At 35.2% G+C, this 23,323-nt stretch overlaps 1 protein-coding gene across 1 annotated transcript in view; it reads right to left on the bottom strand.

Annotated features, from left to right (window-relative positions):
* Positions 1-9,200: 9,200 nt before the first annotated feature.
* EDNRA (endothelin receptor type A) overlaps positions 9,201-23,323 on the bottom strand; it is a 40,425-nt gene continuing 26,302 nt past the window's right edge. Inside the window, exons 5-8 of the mRNA XM_072405890.1 lie at positions 18,008-18,160; positions 17,083-17,216; positions 15,941-16,049; positions 9,201-15,396 (exon numbers count right to left, since the gene is read on the bottom strand). Of these exons, the coding sequence (XP_072261991.1) occupies positions 15,259-15,396; positions 15,941-16,049; positions 17,083-17,216; positions 18,008-18,160 (534 nt within the window). The 3' untranslated portion in view covers positions 9,201-15,258. The remainder of the gene's footprint in view (positions 15,397-15,940; positions 16,050-17,082; positions 17,217-18,007; positions 18,161-23,323) is intronic.

The following is a 23,323-nucleotide window of genomic DNA, read 5'->3' as shown; positions in this document are numbered from 1 at the left end:
TATTTGCTCCATTTGATCTGAATATACCATACATAGCATATATCATCAATATACCTTACCTTAATCTTGTATATCTGTTTTATACATGCTACACTGTTTTTTTATTATTATTACACAGTATTGTGCAAACTCCATAGTCATGTCACTAGCTGTCCCACAAAGGGGCTCAAAATCTAATGTCCTCAGTGATATGTCTTTATTACAGTCTATGGTCCATTTTTTTTTTGGGGGGGGGATGCCAATTAACCTAACTGCATGTTATTGGGATGTGGGAGGGAAACCAGAGGAAACCCACGAAACCCCCATGCAGATAGTGTCCTGGCCAAGATTTTAACATGGGACCTAGCGCTGCAAAGGCCAGAGAACTTACCTCTGAGCCACCATGCTGCCCACTCTGTTAATCTGACATTCACTCACACATTCCTTGGTGAGAATCAATTACTGCCAGTGAACCACATGGACCTGGAGAATTCCCACAAGAAATGTTTGAGGAAATTTCAGATACCCTGTTCTCTAAATTTTTTTTTATCCCTTCTAGTTCTTTTCCTGAGACTGCAAATCAGTTAGTGCCTGTGCTTTTTAGATTTGGCCAGTGCAAGTGGTTAGGTTGTTAAGCAAAAGAAAACTAAACAAGGCTGATATTACTCAGTCAACAAAAATGTTGTGTGTAGTCAGCCCACTAGAGGAAATTAGGATCTAAATACATATCTGGAAGATCAACATTCATTTTTCTGAATTTCCCAGGTTTCAATGGAGAAAAATACAGGGACATGCACGTATGTGGCAGATTTCTCCTGTATAGTTTCCATTTTACCCCTGAAGTATATATATCCCAGTAACGAAAGTCCACATATTGCCACTATGTCACTGCAGCCATGGTAAATCAAGTTCATGATTTCAAACTTCCTTTTGTCCATTTATGCATTATCAGTAAGCTTTTAGAAAGTACTGTACAGGGATTCCTGAAACCACCAGCTTGTATGTGCTTTTATTTCTTCTAAATGGTTAAAGATTCTAAAATAAAGTACATCACTTCAAAGGTAGTGCTCCACTGACTTATATATTGTATACCGAAAATAAAGTACATCACTTCAAAAGTGGTGCTGCACTGACTTGTTTACCGAAAATAAGTTTATAGTACGGGCCACATAGGTGCAAATTATTATATGACAATACAAACTTCAGCTTCCATTTTCTGAATATATCTGGAGATCTAAATACTAAACTGGAGAAATAAATAAAATACTAATGTTTCCTCTTGCACAAAGTGTTAACATTTATTCTAAGCTGATTTTAAAAAAAGAGAGTTTGACTGACTTCTGTAACTGAAGGAAACATAGCAGAGTCATTTTCAAAAGTGGTTTATTTAGCAGAAGGCATAGGAACAGAATGTCATTGTTAGATGGCAGGTTTTCGGTAAAGTATTTGTCAGATACAGCAGTACAAAAGTGGTCATTGAAATGTTGCAATTCATTGTTTACTTGTGTTCTTCCATAGGTAATGGAGCATTGAAGATATGTGCCAGACTATCTGTTTGCTAACATCAACAATTAATCATGTATTCAAGATAATGTCAGAACTCTATTAGAGATAATGGCATATTGTTTGACATACAAAAAGATACTTCATAACTCCTTTCCTCTTGTTCCTGTACCAAAGGGTCATTAAAGCAAAATGCTGCTGATAAATCTGAAAATACTGTCGAGTCTGGAAATATGATCTGCTGAAATATTTTTGTTTCATGTAAGAGTAGCTGTTATTAGGCCAAAATGTAGCCTGAGCCAAGATCAGCTGCTTGGCACAACAGGAAATGTAGTGTGTTCTTACAAATAGACTACACATTGGATTTATTACAGACGCTCAGCTAAGCCAATACGATACAACTTATTATACTACTTATTTCCACTTTAAAGGATGTGGGCTTGAAATTTCAAAAGAAAAAATACATCAAATATTTGTGTGAAAATGATCATGTTGAAAATTCAAACTGATCTTTGTTTATTTGACACTACCCATACTGTAGGTTATTGGCTTCTTTAAGCTAAAACATTTGATTTTAGATATAAGCCATTTTGCAATCAGTAGAGATGTTAACCCAAAGTGGCATGCAATACAGAAAAAGATGGAGGTGGCTTTGTAATTTATAAGGCATGACTACATTTTGTAAAGAGTGTGGTTTGTAACATGTAGAGGTCTATTTATAAAGCAGTAAATCTGACATTCAATTGAAAATTCACTAGTGGATAATCAATTACTGCCATTGGCACACATGGACTTAAAAGATTCTTCCCCAGGGAAATGACCGATTCACTGCTTTATAAGTAGACCCCCATTGATTCACCCAGTCAACTAAAAGATGATGAACAGACACAGATGAATGGTGCACGTGGATATCCCAAAGTCAGTGCAGTGTCCATGCTTATATATTAATACACACTGAAAATGATATTCAGAGTATAGGACAAGAGAAGTGATACTGTGCATGGTTAAGCCAAAATAGGAACATAATTTAGGTATTGCAGAATAAGAGAAGTGGTACTGTGGTGGGTTGAATCATACAAAATAAGAACACATACCAAGCATTACAGCCAAAATACAAACAGTGAAACTGAGTTTACTCAGCAAACAGAACAAGAAAAGTGATGTAGTGTAGTATCCAAACATACAGAATAACAACAGCAATTCAGAATTATATTCAACATACAGAAAAAATGCTCCTAGGCATGTTCCATAAATAAAAAATAAGAATAGATACTGAGAATTGTTTTCAGTATACAGAATAAGGAAAATGGTACAAGGCAGAGTCTATACATACAGTAAAAGAGAAGATACTGAGAATCTGTCTTTAATTTGGTCTCATTCTAGCATGAAACATACAGAAAAACAGAAGTACCAAAATACAATGTCAGACACATACAGAATAAGAACAGAAATTATTCTGTATAGTAGGAGAAATCTTATCCATTCCCTGGGTGATTACCCTGAAAGGTTCAACAGAGAAGAAAAAAGAACTGCTTTTAGTAATGGGCTGTTGTATTGTTTTGTATTGACTTTGTATTGATGAATAACAAAAAAATCATTACTTTGTAGAATAGGAACAGATACTGAGAATAACACCCAGTAGTGCTGTGTAGCTTCCAGAAACATAGAATAAGAGATAGAAATGGTGAAAATAATACCAAGCACCTATGCATGCAGAAGTTGTGTTTTTTGTTCAGTTAAATGAGCATACACACGGAAAATTAGCAGTAGCAGGCCCAAGACTCTTAGTACAGTTTTTTTTCATGCATTATACTTCTAATGAAAGAAGTAATTTCTTAATAGTAAATACGCATCTGTAATTTCAGAGTGGGAAGTATGTGCCCTGGGCAATGAAAGCTAAATTTTTAACATCTAGACTAATCAGGAAACAGTTCATCTAATGAATATATCTGGCCTGGAATGAAGTGAATGTGCATATTTAATGTTGCCAATTTAGTTATAGCTCCCAAACTTTGAAGCTATGGTAAACGTAGTTGGAATCATGATTGTGTCACACCAAAAGTCAGAAGATGAATGAAATCCTTGTTCTTTGTGGGAGTGACACACCTTCTCACATGCCTAAAACTGATTATAAACTTTGTTTTGAACTTGTGACAGGTATGCCTCTAGCACAGGAAGAGTTTGCCAACATTCTTTATATCTTTGCCAAGCCTTCTTCTCCAATTTAAATGATCAGGATAAAATATTAATCATTTGATGAGAAATAAAATAAGCAACTTCACATAAATGCCAATGTTTACTTAGCATGGGTATTTAAAAAATCAATGCATGCCTACATTATCTAATGCCAATCACCCATAACAGCACAATTAAGGCACTAATACTATTCTTTCGGGGAGCTTTCGGTGCTTAACTACAAAGTACATTCTCTCCTGGGTGGGATGGAAACTTCTTGCTAGTATTTTGTTTTTCTGTACAGCCTCTTTCTCTAAGAAACAGATTTCCTTACATATAAGTTATCTGACAGACATGTGTTTCTCAACCTTTTTACCATGGGGGAACCCTTGAAATAACTTTCAGGTCTTCAAGGAATCCCTTTTATAATTACTATATCCACTCTTCACAGTAGATTTGTGTGGTGGTCAGTAGGTAAAATGTCTCCTAATTTGCTGACCAGTGAATAGAATGTCACCCTTACAGATAGCCAAAAAGATCATTTGCATCACTTAACTAGTAGACCATAAAATGTGTAGAGTATAATTCATGAATATTTCAGGGTCAGCCTACCTGGATAATAAAAGTCTTTGATGGGCTGCACTGGGAATGCCCAGCATACATAATCTCATGATCAGCCTTAGGTGTGCCCAGAACAGCTGATAACATCAACCAGGGATTTACACAGTAAATGAACCTACATAAATAAGGCCACTTTAGAAAGAAAAAAGAAAACTGGAGCATAATGTTAATTGCAATTAAACACGGATAAGGTTATCTTTTAGTGAAATGTACAGATATTTGTGTGAGAATGTAAATCCAACAAATGGATTATTCACTTTTTTTTAACCACCTAACCGATAAGCCCGACCTTGGTACGGGCTAAAAAAAGTTACTATTTTCGATAACCCCAAACTTTTCTCACTGTATGTAAATACAGTGAGAAAAGTTCGGGTTTATCGATCACTTACCTGGTCCCGCTGCGATCGTCCATCCGTCGTGTTAATAGTTTTAGTTGAGCTTTGTGAATGGAGATATTGCCTAATATAAACATAAAATCTTCTTAAATGAATTCTAATTCAATTCTAATTCTAAATTTACCCTCTGCATAAAGCTTTTAACTTTTTTTTAACCTTTTTATTGGGGACATTGAGAACAACCAGGAATGTGGTCATAAGTCAATAATAAGTCCCTCCCTAGCCCCTGCTGCTCCAATATGTGTAAAAATTATGCCTAAAGAAGAATCTTTAGGTTGTCCAAAGTCACAATTCTCATAGGTCCTTAAAACAGAACTAAAGTTCTGCATTACAAAATTGGATTACAAAAAAGGGAACAGGACATAGGTAGACAGGGCTCTATGGACCACAGAAAAACACTGAAACTTGAAAAGGAGGGCCTGGTACTAATGTACCGATGCATTGCTTGGAAAGTGACATGCTGCTGTGTTTAAATGCCTGAAATTTGTCTCCTGATTGGGCAGGGAGTCGATTCTCTGAACAAATCTGTAAGCACTGATGGATTTGTACTAGAGGACGGTCCCAGTGCTGGATCTTAGATAAAGAGCGGTGTGTAATGACCATATTATCTTGGATTGTACAAATATATTCTGGTCCTAGGTTGTCAATCCTTTTTACATGGCTACAATGACAACCTATTTTTCACTTAATTTTAACTAAATTGTGGTACAGTATTATATATATTCAAAACCAAAGTTTCCTTTTTGTTTTGGGAAATCCATGACAAACAAACGTGTTGTTTCTACTATACAAGTAACTTTTTTTTTACGGACAAAGTCCTCCTGCATGTTTACGGCATTGCTGAGTAAAATTAAACTTGCTTGGAGTGTTCCTGTAAGCCCCAGGCTTGTGCATGGGTATTCACTGCCAATACCAGTTGAAGCCCGTCTCTATACAATATATCCTGTCTGTGTTTCATTAGATTGTGAGCTTCCCTGAGATAGAGTTATGGTAAATTCACACCTGCCCCCAAATCATACTTTCCTGCATGGCTCCTCATAGGTGGCACCTTGCTAACTGCTGGGACACTTACACGTAGCACTGGTTCTTAATGAGTTTGCATACAGCTAGTGGTGATAGTACTACTCACTACCCCCCATTTATTTGCCATGGGGTGCGGCAGGGAGACACTGCTATGTTGCATCTCCCAAGAGGCGACAGTTCCTGGCATGAGGAAGCGTTAAACACATTGTAACCTCACTACATGTAACAATGTAGCCTATATGACATGACTATGGACTCTGTAAAGCGCTGAAAAAGAAGTCAGCAATATTTAAATGCATAAAAAATGGACTGCCAATAAAATAAATTGTTTCCAAGTTTCTCTACCGTGTGTTTTGCTGTGGGAATCAAGATTTTACAATAGGAAAATAACTATAGGCTGATTGTTGTATTCCACCTACAGTATTGGTTTTACCTGGCTTGCTTAGTATGTAAACTAGACTGTTTCACACAGAATACTTGTGGCTTACATGATGAAACAAGTGTACATTGTTTTCCTGTACTACTTACTGAATTAATACATTATATAGAAATTGAATGCATAGTTTATGTTGAAAATATAATGTTTGTTTTAATATATTTATTTGCAATCATTAATAACTACTTTCTTTCTAGTTGCATTATTTACACACACGCATATGTAGGGGTTAAAACATTTTGCAGGATTTCAGATTTGAAGTCTCAGTATATGATTGTTGCATGCAAGGTAGGCACTAAAGGAGGTTTGCATTGGTTCTCTTCTAGCCCTACATCATAATATGACTGTCAAAGCAAAATGTAACAAATTAAGATAGAACATAAGTGTCTACTAGTTTTATTATCTGTAGCTATCAGTACAGTGTGACAAGGTTTCTGCTTTCCATCAGTAGCCTTGTCTGTCTACCCCTAGCTTCAAAAAAACAAAACTTCTAGAAGAGAGTCTCCACCTATACATTTAGGACCCTTTTTATACAATTTATACTTTACAACAAGCATCATCCAATCATTAGTAATCTTAATAATAAAACCTCAAAATGAAATAATCAAAACCAAAATGTTCTGCACATTTTAAGCTGTTCTTGTTGTCATATGCTTATCTGGACACTTTCTGCCTCTGCACTAAGCATGAGAAGTCTAGGTGCTCCGACACTCTAATTGGCTAATTTCAGGGACACTGAACTCACAAACTTGACAACATGCCAGCTAGTTATATGAGTTATTCTGCATGTGTGTCTTATGTCAAGATAACTTTTAGTCCTTTAGTTGTCTTTGACTGTGGGGGCATTGCCTACCAACAGATAAAATTTTGGCATCACTTTGCACATATGCAAGGGCAGAGAATGAATACACAAATTTATATTTTCTGTATCACTAAATGTTGTTTCAATAAATGAAGAATAAAGCACACATTAATAAAGAAGGGTCAGTATATTGTGATTTGTATTTATCGACCATTGAACCATTCTGATTTGGGTACCAATTTACAGAAAGCTGGGGTGTTATCATTTATTAACTCTGTATGATGTTGGTGGATGTATTTTGAATATCTGCCTTATATGTTGTGCTTAAACTTATTGGTCAGGCAGTGTACTACTAATCATTAAAGTATCCAAAAAGATAGTTTTTTTCTTTATTTTTTGAAGGGAGGGCTGGGGTTATACTTAAATTTAGTGATGAAAACTGCACTCTTTCTTAAAAATAGCTGGGGCATTTGAAGACCATTTCTGAGGTTTAATTTTAATAGGCGTGGCAGCAAAAAAAATAAAATGCCATTTTTTTACCAATTTTATTAGTATTATTATTTTTTATTTACTTTATTATTATTTTAGAAACTAAACTCAAATAAATATAAAGCATATTCCTACGTTCAGTATAATGATAGTACTTATATAAACTAAATATATACAGAAGCATGTCTTCAGCTTTATAGAAAAAAAATAGTATAACATTTTTGATGATCAATTAGGAAATTTGCAGAGTTGAAGTAAAATCTTGCCTAGTGTGGAGGATACGGTTTATATTAGGGAGGAAATCATACAGTTTTGTTTATTTTTATTCTAAAGAATTTAAGCCTAATTGAAGGGTGTGTTTCCTTTCCTGATGTCTGAATGGATGTTTGGGCATAGATCCAGATTGCCTCAATACGAAATTTAGGGGAACATTTTCATTAGTTGGCAAATGACAGGAAGGGAAGCAGCAAGACATCAGAATAGGGAAAGTGGCAGTGACAGAAATATGTAGCCATTGCTGATCTCTGAATATTAGTTGTCTAGGTTTAGCATCTTTATCTCTGATCCGAAACCAACATTGAAGTAATGTTATAAGTTGTAACCTGCATATTTCTGCCAGGTCAGTGACATAAATAGACCCTGTTACCAGCTTGCAAAATTGCAGGGGAAAGGTAAAAGCACATACAAATGTTTCAATGTTGTACATTCTTCAGTCTAATTACATTTTTTTCTTCAGTAAGAATTTGAAGTTATTAGTAAGTCTGATTTCTATATAAATCATTTATACCTTATACAACTACTTTCCTATTTCCACATTGTAGCCCTCACATGTTTTTTAGAGTCCCAATGCATAATATTCCAGGCAAGCTCCTCCACCCCTCCCCTTACCATGTATGTTGCTAAAAGGGGAAAAAAGGCAAAGGAGAATCTTATAGAATGTCACATCATTGACACTTTTAGGTCTGGTAGGGCTGCTGACATCACATCATAGATGGCAGTGGACAATGGTAGTCCCTGGACTTTTCAAAGTCTAGACAAGGGAGTTTTTGTAAATAACATGTATAAAATATGTTAAATGTGTATATCGTTAAATAGCAGATTGATGTGGAATTGGTCTAGTGACACAACTCTTTAAATTACTCAAGTGTCCAGAAAAGCATTACAGAAATTTTCAGAAGGAGAAATGAGTAACAGAAAGAACAACTGCTTGTGGAGGGGGAAACAGGTATTCAACTCTATCTGCAGTGGTCGGGTAGTAGTTAGGTTTATCCAGAAAGGTAATTAGGAATATTGTAGCTTATAATAAAGGCTGCCTTATTTGTAAAAGTGACCCTTGGGTGACAGGATGATTTTATGGACTGATCACCAGAAATGATAAACTATAGTTTACAAACATGAAAGTAATACAAAAGTAATTGAAAATAATTTTAAAACAAAAAAACGCTATCATGTTATTAACAAATTTGAATTCTTTCCCAGACAAGTTCTTTTGTAATAGGTTATTTAAAAAGTACTAATGTGCTATAACTTGGGGCATCCAATCAGATTTTTAGATGATGAATATGAATTGACAGTGATTAATTAGTGTCCCTTGCACACTACCATTTATTTAAAAAAAAGGGCTCATGAATGTTAACATTACTGGACATGAATGAAATGCATTCAATGCATTGCTTAGTAGACCAAACATTTTAATTTAAAACAGACCCTGGGATCCTGTTTTAAAAACAACCACATTAGTAAAAAACAAACAGATTATAAATAACATGCCACAGGCTATATTCTAATATTTTATTGGAGTAAAATACTCTCTCAAAGACCACAGGTTAATGGAAACATACACAGTAATTTATCAAACTGGACATGTTAAAAAAAATGTGTACGCTTACTTTACCCTAAAATCTCTTTTTTTAAATAATTCCCTTTAAGAGAGGAAAATGTTCTTCAAAGGATAAAATCAACTGATTAAGTTATGTGTGGTATTAGAGTATAAAAAAGTTTTAATGACATGTAGCTCCAATACTAAAAAGCAAACAGATTTAGGTAACCCTGGCCATGGTTTAATGAGATATATACGTATATATAGGTCTGGTTACATAATAGAATTTGGTGATCAGGAGCCTACAAGAGGCAAAACCCTTGAGAGAAAACCTCTCAGAAACCCTTTCTAGTTTTCCAAACGCCATAATTTAAATCTATGACCAAGTATCTGCCGTTGGGGTTGAACATGAACTTTGGACACCATTGTTTTAACAGCTTTAGAGGGGTTAGTAGCCGATTACGTTTGTTTTACTTCAGCATTTACTCCCATAAATCTTAAAAATTGGGGTAAAATGGAAATGGAAAATACAGCTCCTGTTGTAGTTCCAAATCCCCAACACCAGCCTAGGTATGATACACAACAAAGCTGGTATGTTGGATACATTTGCCTGTTCACCATTTGCACCCAGTGACAGGGCTATGTACTTTGTGAATAGGCAAGTGTAGCGGGGCAGAGACACATGCCAGCACTGGTGGCCATATTACCTGCAGTGCTAGGATTGGGGGCTGGAGTATAGTGGCAGCTCTATTTTGGCAGTTGAAAGTCTACTTTTTCAGGTGAATGAATAAAGAAACTCTGAATCTCCACACAATAGAGGTAACCAGTTACAAACCCCTCTAGCACTTTCCAAATGATGTTGTCCAGAGAATTACATTAATGCTGTTTAGTCATCGTTCTATATTAAATAAAACCCCACATGCAATGCTCAGTCTGAAGCCCATATTTTGATATATATATATAGAAATATATATATATATATATATATACATACATACATACAGAAAATGACTCTAATAAATAGATTGGATTCCTACACATAGCTGCACCTGAGTATAATTACACAGCATTGTCCAAAGGTTATATTTAACATTAAACACTAAAAAAAACTGCTATGTACATTTATTACATAATCATGAACTACCACAAGACCACATTACAAAACTTTACCAGATTTACACATGATAAAGGGACTAGTAAAATTTTACAGAGCTTGGCATAAACCGGAAGCTCAAAATGTATTTCTAAATTTATGATATTGTTCAGTTTTGTTCAGAGACTTTATGCCTCTTGTTATGAAAAAATATTTTATTTCCAAAATAAGTGCATATAAATGTAACTAATTATAAACACATTTTCAGATTGTGAAATAAAAATTGCATCAGAATTAACTGCAGCAAAATAAAGACAAGAAGAAGACATTGATGCCTTCTTGTTTGAAAGTTTTCTACAAAGTGTGCCTAATTTATTAAAGCTCTCCACGTCTGGAGAAGATAGACTATCATGGGAGAACTTGGATAATCTAGAACAATGGGTAATATATTTCTTAAAATCATTTCCTATTAGTTGGCAAATGTTTTCAGTCATGAACCAGATCCATTCCAGGTTTTGGATCACCCATGATAGTGTATTCTCTCCAGTCTTGGAGAGCTTTAATAAATCAGGCACATTGTGTAATAAAAGGTTCCACTGATGACAACATTTCACCTTTAAAGGAGGTCAATTGTTGTACTACATTGTTATATCCTAAGTATTGTTTTTATGTAGTGCCATCAGTGGCCATCCTAAATTGATTATTCATTGTATGATGTTTACAGCATGCTACAGCAATGGTTTGAATATATGTTGAATATGTGAAAAAATCTTTTGTATAACTGCTTGATGAATTGTGATTTTTAATTTTAATGTAATGATAATGATAACTGCAGCATTTACGATATCAGGAGAGTACTGTTTGCAGCTGTTTTCATTAGGTTTTTCTTTAGGTTTTATTTTCATTAGGTTCTGAAAGTATTATTAAAGCAGTTGGCAGGGGAGGTTTGACACTATTTTCGGCACAGAACTGGCTTCTTTAGCATTGATATTTCAACACTCATCAAATGAAGGATCTAATGAGTTGGAACAAGTTAAGGGTTCACGGTTATGGTCAATTTCATTTTAAAAATTAGGTCAGAGTGAGGTTAAGCTTTTATATAAATGTTTAATTTTTATTTTGGTTCAGTTTTATGGTTTAAGTAAAGAAAGATGATTGTTAAGACCAATATATTGTAATGCACAGTTGATGGTGCATTGTGTTATGGTGCATTGATTAAATTTGAATCACACTGCAATGTACAACCAATTTACCAGTTTACTAATTACCAGTTCTTAGTACTTAAAACCAACATGCCATTAATAATATACTTTTTTTGACAGTAGACATGGCTCTGTAAATAATATGTTAAAAATAATGTGGGTAGTTGTTTATGCAAAACATATGCAAATAACACTATCCATTGCATGTTTACGATAAAAATTAATGTTGCAGGAAAAAGGAATAAAATATGATTTAATAAAACTAAAGTGAAGTTATTAAATTCTAGTGAGGTCTTTTCCTAACTCTAAACACATATGACCCTAAATAGTGTAAGTTCACAACATTTGTATAATTTCAGAATACTTTGTTACCATGCCAATATCTGCCCAAACTTTTAGTAAAATAATTGCAAGATATTAAAAACAGCTTACATCAATACTGTGTTTGGTACAGTGTTATAATTTCATCAGGAATATGTACCTTGTAATGTGCAATTGTACCCACAGTGTAAACATCCATAAATCAATGTGGACTATGTTTACATAAATTGTATGAACACTATGGGCTGACTAACTAATTACTAACACTATAAAAATTATGTGCTGATTTTCGCTTTGAAGCAGCATTTCTTCATTGGAAAACCCCTCTTGCTTGATTAGGCAGCTGCGCAATTTCAACCCCCTAAGCATTTTGTGCATATAGCTGTAAATGCATACAGGATTTAATGGAAAACACATGAGAGATCTTTTACCAGCTACAAACAGTATTGTATCTATGACAAATAAAGGGTCTGCTCCTAGTTAAGGTTGGCGTCAGGGTCTGTTAACTGAACAAAATGTAAACTTAGATGGCAAAACTTGTACAGAATGATGCCTAAAACATATCAGTTGCCTTGGTGCATGGCACAGCTAGTGAACAATTCAGTATATTATTGACATTCCAGTGTTACTGAAATAAACGGAATTCCTATTTTATTATAAAGTGTCTGTTTATATAGCAGTGAATGTGGCTTTCACTAAACATTCTGTGGTGATGAATTAGTCACTGTAAATAAAATACATTCACCAGAAGGATTCACCCACAGAGAATGTTTGCTAAATGTCAGATCCAAGGCTTTAAAGAAAGACTCCTAAAAGTACATCTGTACCTGGTGTAAGGTGGCATTAGAAAGTAATCTTCCAAAGCACTCATGGAATTGTGGTGAGGTTAATTGCTTCCCTATGCTCAGAGGTACAAGTGAACTGTTTTAATTCGATTATAGTGTTTCATATCAATGAGCAAAATAGTGCATGAGAATACTCTCTAGTACCATTATTTATCTTTGTAAGGCTGCATACAAATGATGCTTTATAGCAGGGGTGTCAAACGCTGGCCCAAGGGCCATATCTGGCCCCCAATGTCCTTTTTTTTTGCCCCCAAAGGAATCCTAAATATGAACTGCAGCTGGCCTGCCGCTGCATTGAGAAAAACGTCGCTACTACAATTCCCGGCACCCCTCGCATCTATAGACCAGCGAGCTTTCTGCTATGCATGGCCCCGCATTGGACTGTTTTATAGACGCAAGTAAAGCCGGGAATGTTAGTAGCAGCGCTATTTCAGTGAAGAGGGAGTTCCAGCAGTGGGCCCCACATTGGCCGGACCTGGCATTTTCAGCATTCCACTCCAAGGCATGGACATGAATATTTGGATTTTCATAGAAGAAAATTGTTGTTACTATTGTTAGCCTGTGCAAAAAGGTTACCAAAGGCTACAAATAGAGGAAAAGGCATAAGATTTTTTCTTAAATAAAATTAAAATAAATTCTTATGCCTCTTTCTCTATTATAGGCTTGTTCCAGACTGAATGTGCAAAACCTCTTTGTTTCCATTTGAAAAGGTTTTATATCAAATGAGAAGGAAAAACTTTCTCAGTTTTTTAAATAAATTTCAAGGTTGGCCTAAATTTTTAATTTTGTCCCTCTGTGCATTTGAGTTTGACACCCCTGCTTTATAGTGATGTAAAGTGACAGATTAATTAACAAGCACTGTACACACAGCGCCTGTTCTGTTCTACGGAGGGGGAGGGGACAAGCAAGTGGCACCCCGCTGTGCTTTCCTCCCTTGACTTGCATAGGTCTTTCCCACTGGTCACGTCGTGAAGAATGTTTTGCGACCACGGTACATATGTCAAATTCTCGGAAAAGACGAACAGGAATTCTATTCTGTTATTCTCGGGTGATAGTCATCTGACCTGTGTAGGGAGCAAGACTAGTCCTACCTCCCAAAAGGAAGATTAGCCCTAAAACTTGTACAATTGGAAACACCATTTATTTGAGAAATGGTTGGTGTGATCAACTAATTATCATAACATATACCACTGAATTCAACCCAATTTCATAATTTCCAAGGGCTGCTTAAAATGGCAAAAATGTTTGGGTCCCCATAAGCTTCCCATAAGAATCCCTCCCGCTCTCCATCTTTTAGATTGGGAGTCCTTGACGAGGTCTTCTTGCTTGACCTGGTCATAAAAGCCTCTCTGTTAACCACTTTGCCTTAAACAGAGTTTAGTTCCAATTTAAAACTTGTTATCAAAAGTCAATTTGAAGACAAAAAGGATTATGACTTGTAATGGCAGGGCAAATTACATTCAATAGCATCTTTTTTTATGTTTCAATGCTAATACATTTGGTATTAGTATAAAAATAGGAGGCATTGATAAACCATTGGGATGCTTGCTTTTCCATCTAACTTCCAGTGGAAAAATAGTAGACAGTATATGATTGGTTGGCATCTACACTTTAATTTTCTGCAGCTTTTTTACACAAGGCTGGCTGTGTTTCCTACTCAATACAATGTAGATGAAATAATTTACTCATTTCACTGCATTTGTAATGCAGTTAAATGAGTTAGAAAATTAGCAATTTTCAATGAAAATGTAAAACTTTTTTTTAGTAAGCTTTTATAATCATTTTTTAATTTATGATTTACATACCATTTGACCTGTGATAAAACTCAATTCTACATTAGATCTCTTTAAGTAAACTCATGTTTATCTTTAACACACATTATTGTGTCCTTTCCCATGCTTGAAAATTACCACTTAGGTGGGCAGTCTTTGAATACTGAAGTGCTGTAAAAATGCATATCGTATGCCTAATATTTGTGCCAGAAAAATGCCAGCAACACATGCTTTTATACAATATCTCACAATCCTCTATGATTTACGATTAAAAATATACATATTTATATATGTTAAATAAAAATTGTTATATACAAAGTAATTATAGTTTTATATAATAACTCCATAGAAATACTGTTTGTTTTTTCACCCTGTGCAGGACGAGCAGTACATTCAATATTATTTGGAAATGTGATAAGTAGAAGCTAATTGCATTTCAATGATCAACCTCTGCCTCTAGATTCTTTGGTGGTCTTCAACACTGACGGACAAACAGTGGTTGTGTGTCAGAATGACTTTGCACATTCCAGGTCTGTAGAACATCAATGGTCCAACGGCTCACCCTGCCGAGCATTAGACATAAAAGACTGTATTACAGCCAATGGAGAAGCATATGCTTGCAGCTTAGATTTGACTGTGGTCCAGCAAATCTAAAAAATGGAACAGTGGGCCCAGCATTGTCTGGACAGTTTTTCTTTTTTTCTATCACAAGAATAGTTTGTTCCTCTGTGGAAAGTAACCACTTTTATGGGGTGGTTTACAGTCTTGTGCTGAAGATTGTGGCTAGTTGAGGCTGTCCTTGTGAATACTCCGGTCAGCAATAAAGTAATTTTGGTCATGATTTTTCCACTGAATACTGGTTACATTCATAGGGGAAGTGCTTGTGATGGTCTTTGTTTGACAACAACAGCACAGACATGACTAGAATAAAAGAAATAAAAATAGGTAAATGTTATTTTTTGACTTTGTATACATGTATAATTATATAATGCATGGATAATGATGATATACATTTTTGCTGTCCTTTTTTACCGGCCTTGCATTTTTTTTAGAAGGTTTCAGGTTTTCATGTTACTGGACCTAGCAATTAAATTGCTGTTCCATCTGCAAATAAAATCTTTCTACAAACTGAAGGTTTCTTTTAACATAATACTATGGATCATAGGCATTTGTATTCCTAATACAAAAAGCTGTGAATTGACAAATCCATATAGCACATTTCCAGTAAACATAAAAAAAAAAAAACTGATACTTGAATGATGGCGTCTTTACTTTGCAAACTGAATTTTGCATTATTCACTAACCTAGGTGAAATATCCCTTCCATAGGGAATAATTGATTTTGCTGAGTGAACAGCCTAAGGTATTACTAATTTTCTAATAAATCAACCCCAATGTTTTCTGAGAACTACTACATTCACCCCAGTGTGGACAGACTATTTCAAAGACACTTTACAGTTTCTTACCTGAAAACAGTTTTTAAATTTCTTGCTTACGAAGTAGAGGGCGATCGGATTAATACAAGAGTTTAATGCTGCCAAGTTAATGCTGATGAAATCCATTACCAGCAGAAAGCTAAATATGAAAAGAAAAAACAATATAACTTCCGTCTGTCTGAATTATCAGTATACCCTCATAATATAATTATCTGAGTCTCAGTACTGAACATTTGGAGACAGACATTGATAGAAACCACAGCAGTACAAATCAGATCTTACTAAGAATGAAACAGACTGTATTATTCTGTAACACATCCCATCTGTGTGACTTTATTAGCTGGATACACAGACATGAATAATACATTTAAACATCTGAAAAGGAAATCATCCAATAGGATTCCACCATAATGCTGTAATGCTATGACTTATGCATATATACCTGTGGTGCTTAGAAGGTCCGAGTTCATCCAAGATTTACAAAAACTTTTACCTGAAATGTACACTTTTTTGTTACATTGGATTCAATTAGAAAATGTGTGAATCAACTTTTACTTATGATTCATATTTAGTCTTATTGAATCTGAATCTTGGGTGAAAACATTTACAGACCCTAAGTGGGAATGAGTTTCCTTTGCGTATTTAGCTGTTTTCTTGCAGTTAATCTTTAAATTAGATCTCACCCTAGGGTGATTTAAAGAACTGACTTTCTCAACTCTCTCTTTCAGAGAATGATGGAATGAACTATAACATTTTAAAAAATACTTTTGTAAAACAACAATATGTCATGTTGTTATGAGCATTGCTTAACCTATACATAGAGTTTTAATGAAAACCACATAAGCATATTGCAAAATAATGTGCTCATCCAATGGTTGTTGAGTATGCTTTGGCAACCTTTAAATTGAGGCCATCGGGATCATTTATAATGCATTGACTCTTGCATTCATCAACATTCTTTGGTGGAAAATCTTTCAGGTGAAAAGTTTTAAATGGTAGTGATTCATTCTACACTAAAATGTTTTTATCGTCAGATTCGCTGCTTTTAAAATCGACCCCTATATGTTCTAGTGCTTTAGCTATATACTGCACCACAAAACACTTTATATTTAGACTGGGAATATGTTACATTAAAGCAGAACAGATGCAGTATTTGGAAAAGTCCAGTTTACCTGAGAAGCTCACAGCGTGCAGAATCCTTCTCATTGTACACGGTCTTCTTAATAATTCTGCTCAGATGCAGAGGAAACCAACACAGGGCAAATATCACAACCAAGCAGAACACAGTCTTTGCAACCTCACGTCGCTGTGAAGACATTTGTACACATTATTTTCCTTCCTTTGAACAATAGCCTTTAGTTTTACAGCTTAATTGATTACACAGACATTGTACATATTTACATAATGTATTCTTTTTATGAGACTCTGACTCCATATTGTACATAAAAACCTTCCTCTGCTATAAATCTCATATAAATAGTACATTATATAGTAAAAGGAAGGAGGGCTTGCTTGCCAGGAACACCAGCCACAAAACAGTGGAAGAGCAAGTAAAAAACACATGGCAGGCAAATATATAGTTTGAGGACCCCTGATCCAAACAATTCAATAGCCAAGTTGATATCTTTGAAAGGTATAGGCTGCCCTATTCTTGTTCTTATTATCCTGATCATTCTTAAATAACACATATTAAATATGAAAAGTACAATGCAAAACAAGATATAATTTAGGAGCCCATAGAATTGAACATCAAGTAGAGGACAAAGATGAATAAAAGCCAGATCCCAAAAGATACAAACAATTTGTTACAATATGACTCCTCCTGGTTTCGTTAGGTGTTTTTTGTAATGTTTTGATATATTTATATGTTAAATAAAATGGTTTGTTTCATTGTAACTATACATCTCTTGAAATGCCACTTTCTTAAACTATCTTGTTCAAAAAATTTCTAATTACAATGCAAAACAAATGATTTTTTTCTGTTAAGGTAAGGTTTTTAAATAAGTTTTTTATTCTACTAGGATTAATGACAACATTAATAATATAGGCTGTACATAAATTATGTCAAATAAAACAACAAGCCCAGTTTTTACGTACTTGTTTTAGGTGCTCACTCAATGCTATGCGGAGACTTCCCTTCCTCTGGTGTAGCATCTCACATGTCATTAAAGTATAGAAAATCCCAGTACATGCCAGGGGTACACAGAAATAGAAGCCAAATAGCCACCAATCTTTTGCATCTTTGTAAAACTGAAATACAAAATAAGGGTCACAGATGTCAGATTATTCTCACTAAAGCAAATGTATTAAATTGAAAATATTCAAAATTGTAATTGATTAATGGGTTGCAAAAGATAATGCATTGTGAAAAACACAGGAGGGTCCAGATTTCTATCTGAATGCAATACAGCTGGAATAGCTGTATATATCATAATATATGATTTGGTTGTTTAAAAAAAACACATAGATCTAGAACACATAGATCTCATGTGAATCTTAGTATTATACCCTGATATGGTTTTTACATTATATGTTTTTTATATTCAATTACAATTCAGATATATGTGTTTGCATTTAAAAGGCAATATTCCAACCAGTTTCATAGCAAGCTATCAACCAAAGCCTTAACTGCAGGAAATAAAGAATCTTCAATAGGGGCAAAGTTAGTGATGTGTTTATTTCTAGAACTGAATGCAATGAAAAAAAATATCAAAAAGAATTGTACTTTACTTACAAGTCTAAAGCTGCGTACACACGTGCAATTCTTTACGTTGGATCTTTTATGATCCTTTCCAACGATAAGAACTGCACCATGCATGAACAAGTACTGTACATATAGCAGCATTCTGCTCTATGGAGAGGGGAGAACGATGGAGCAGCACACCGCTGCGGGCTCTCCTCCTTCCCTTGCATTAGGATCGCTCGTCGTTCATCGTCCGTGGATCCGCCTGGACGGATCCACTGACGATGAACGACGTGAGCTGTACACACGCCAGATTCCCTGACTACATGTTCATGGCTTCCGATGTACAAGCTCAAGAAGGTCTGACACATTAACATACAATATTACAATAATACAAATTCTCCCTAATAATAGAATTCAGTTGTGCATAGTCAAAAGCATTAAAAAAGTGGATGTTGTACAACAATTGATGAAATATGGAATCGATGACTGGCTTTTAAAATGTTTTAGCCTGTAATAAGTTATCTGATTTTTTTATTGACTAGAATAATTTTGCTAACAATTACTTTTTTTTATGTGTTGACTGAATACATATACTTAGAAAAGGAATACATATTATAAAATATTATTATAATAATAAGTTACAGTTAAAACTGAATAGGATCTATCTGATGGCAAAGCTTCTGGTTGTACAGCAGCCTCGTACTCAACTTCTTCTTCAGTTACTGCGTGGATTGATGGAGGTCAAAGATCACTTTGTGCCGAATTAAGTCAGAGAGGCTTATCTCTTTCGCCTTTTCAATATATGTAGTGTTGCTTCTTTGAAGGCATTGATAGACTATGAGATAAAGCCAATGGGAGGCCACAAAAGTTCTATTGTTCTTTTTACTCTCAACATTCCTTGTCACTATCACTGTTACGTGTTTATGTGGGAAATCACTGACCCTGTCATTTCATATACCACTTTTATAACAAACCTTTGCAACGGTTTCCAAACAAATGTATGTTGCTACATACAGAAAGTAGGAAAAAACTGCAAGTGAGACGTGTATGCTTGCTTATACAGCCCCTATAAATGAAAGAATGAAGTTTATGTGGAGAGTCTGTGACTGATTAAATATGGGTACTGAGAAGGGTGGCCCTCTCATCTTACATCAGGGCTTGATTGAAAAGAATAAAAGTGCTTTTGTTTTTTCCTTCAGGTCCAGATGTTAACAATTCTGAAAAGGAAGTGTGCATTTAAAGCAAGCTTCCTTGTGCGCAGCGATAGTCCTAGAAGCCTAGGATGCAGATTTCTAACAGAGATAGTGCCCATTTACAATAAATTCACGTTGCAGCTGTGTTTAAATAATGGGACTAAATAAGAATAAAAATTACAATCAGCAAGGACATCATGATTGAACATGCTTTTGTAAAAAGGAGCATAAATCAGTGTAAGTATATGATTTACAATCAGCAAGGACATCATGATTCAATATGCTTTTGTAAAAAGGAGCATAAATCAGTGTAAGTATATATTATCACCCCGATGATACAAAACACTCACTGGAGTAAAGCAAACTGTTACTCACCAATCAGAATCCATGAAACACACAGTTGTACAAATAATAAGGAAATAGGGGTAGTGGACATCTGAACAGCTCAATGTATATATATGGGGGCAATGGGGTAAAAAAGAAGAGGTAGCGGGCTTAAAACTATATACAAGGCGGAAAGCATGAGCCCTACTGTATACTACACCATGATATTGTGGCAGGTTGGTAACTGGTTAAAGTGAACTAGGTAACATTATATGGTTGCCTGAAAAAGTATTTGAGGAAAGTAAGGGTGGGTGGGTGCCAAAGGATGTGAGAAATGTCAGATGTCCACTACCCGTATTTCCCTATCCTGTATGTATCAGAAAGAAAAGAGGTGACTAAAGAAGATCAGAAGTAATGTTAGTATTGTGGAGATTGGGTTTAGGATTTAGGTTTAAATACATGGTGTATATACAGTTATATTAGGGTGATCCAGACTGTAGAGTACTTTGTAAGTAAGACTTGGAATCTTGAAGCGCATCCTTTGCATGATAGGCAGTCAGTGGCTAGACTGACTTGGTGGAGTGGAGAAAAGCAACTTGTGCAGTAGTAGCAGTCACATTTAAATGGATTTGTTCTTTAGACATTCATGGGGCTTATTCAAGCAACATATTTAGCAGACATCTATGACAAGTGTACCAGATTTTGTGTAAATGATTGTCAGGTCACTGGGGGTAAGTTCTTCAATCAATCAATCAATATAACTAAAGTAGGCTTCTTGGATGTGGTATGTTTCTCTCTTTAAATGTGCATGTTTTAATCCTTCATGCTGTTTCTTTTAATGTTTGTCTATTGTGTATATGTATATTCTGGGTGTGTAAGCACAGACAATAAACACATTCTAGATGATGTCCCAAGAATAGGAAATCTATGGAAAATGCTTTTTTCCTACTTGTTCTGTCACTATAGAGAAGCAGTCCTCCTAGGTATGTGAACCACATACACCAGTGATCTAACATATTGTGTATCAATTTAATTATAGGTGTTACAATGTTGTAAAAATTCATCTTAGGGTGGTTTGTAATATTTCAAAGTATTCTTAGGAAAGCTGACAGCATTGTTTTTATGCTCTTTCATAATAATAAACACTACAATGAAAGAGCATTTAAACTTTCATGCTTCCAATAAACCACTACAAATTAGTACTTCTGAAATCAACTGAGTGTGATGTGTCCTTTGTTTTGCCTCTTGGGCCCCAGCCCTGTTTACTGCTGCTCTGAAGATGAAAGAGCATTGTTCTTGGGGTATGTCTTTAGATGAAGGAGTGTCAGTCGAACATCACTGGATACTTTCAGAGAAGTGTGTCTCTCTGACAAAATACAGTTCATGCATCTGTACTGTACCGATGTGTCATTTTTATTTGTACTTATAATATGCATGTCAGCATTATCAAACTACATGCCAAGGTTTTCCCTCTGGGAATTTTTCTCTTGTTAAGTTCCCATGTCAGTAAATCCAAAAAACATTTTTCATAATTGCCTGTTAGTTAGACACAGTGCAGTCATTGACAATGTTCCATAAAGTATGCATTGATCATAAAAAGGGCATATGTACCAGAAATAAATAATGCATGAGACTGAAATATGAAGGTTGCCTTGCAGTGACACAACATTGTTATCTGGAAACATATACTTCATATTTGAGTGCTGTGCTATCAGAGAACTTGCATATGACTCTAAACAGATGTAAATGTTCCATGTATTGTTATGCCTGTCATCCCTCCTATTGTGGAATGTAACAAGTAGGTGCTTTAGAAATAAAAGTTTGCAACCATTATATGGATAGAAGGCATTAAGTGTCTATGACTTCCAAACCAGTGTTCATCACTATTTTACATTTCCAATATTATTGGCAATTTTGTCCACTTCTTATTACGAATCTTTAATTCTAACATTTTTAGTGTGTATGCTTATTCCATGTCCACAGCATATATATACTAGGGGATTTAGGCAAAACATGTGGGCTTAATCAGTAAAGCAATGCAAAAAGGAGACCTGCAATTCTCCCTTGCTAATTACTAGGGTTGCTGGAAGGAGTATTCCCACTATGGCTACACTCAGTGGGCCTGATTTATTAAGGCTCTCCATGGCTGTGGAGGATACACTTTCATCAGTGAAGCTGGGTGATCCAGCAAACCTGGAATGGATTTCTCCAAAGTCATTTGGTAATTTATAGCAAATGTTTTAATTCCTAGACAAGATCCATTCCAGGATTGCTGGATCACCCAGCTTCACTGACGAAAGTGTATCCTCTCCAGCCTTGGGGAGCTTTAATAAATAAGGCCCAATGTGTCATTGATCTGAATGGGCTGCTGAACAGCAATACAGCTCAGTGTTGCACCCTTTAAGCTGTGTTTATCCATTTAGGATGAATAGCAATGCAGCACACAACCGCATGTTTTGTGTATTGCCGAGCATTATGATAATGCATGCATTCGTGTAAACATGTGCATTAGCACAATGTAATAGTGGGAACAGTATGTCATTCTTCAAATCAAAAACTTCTGTTTTTATGGAGCTGCACAGAATCCAAGCTTTGTAAGGGGTGCAAAACTAGCACTATGTCTTTCCTTGCCAATGCTAAAGACAGCTGTAGAAGCTCTTGTATTGAACTATTGAATATTGGGGTGACAGTGGGGCAGGGTTTAGTGTCTGAAATCAACAGATACAGACACAGATGTATTGATTTTAGACTAATGCACATATTTTAGGGCTCAAACGATTAGCTTAGACAAAGTTTGTGAATTGATAGTATAACATTTAGGCTAATATAATAGGAGCTGGCCAGACATGGAAGAAAGAGAGGCATAAACTAACAGTTATATGTAGATCATGCAGATCTAACACTGTTTTATTACTGTTTATTACTGTTAGAAAAAGAAGAAAACAAAAAAGTCCAGCATGGGTGACAACTATAGCTCCATTTATAGGTAATATGGAACATTATTACATTTACATATGAAAAAGCTGTCCTCTGTATACAGACATATTAATTGTTGCCCACCCAAATTTGTTAAAGAACAAATCAGAAAATGATAAGGAAGGGGGGTTTAGCGACTAATAAGAATTTATCTCTGTTCCATATATGTAGAAGACCTACAATATGGCCATGTATTGTATGCAGGTTCTTATTAATTTTTACATGTTACAAACA

The sequence above is a fragment of the Pyxicephalus adspersus genome, chromosome 3, assembly GCF_032062135.1.
Source record: "Pyxicephalus adspersus chromosome 3, UCB_Pads_2.0, whole genome shotgun sequence".
NCBI lineage: Eukaryota > Metazoa > Chordata > Amphibia > Anura > Pyxicephalidae > Pyxicephalus > Pyxicephalus adspersus.
Note: the sequence above shows the minus strand (reverse complement) of the source record. Positions and strands in the feature narration are given on the sequence as shown.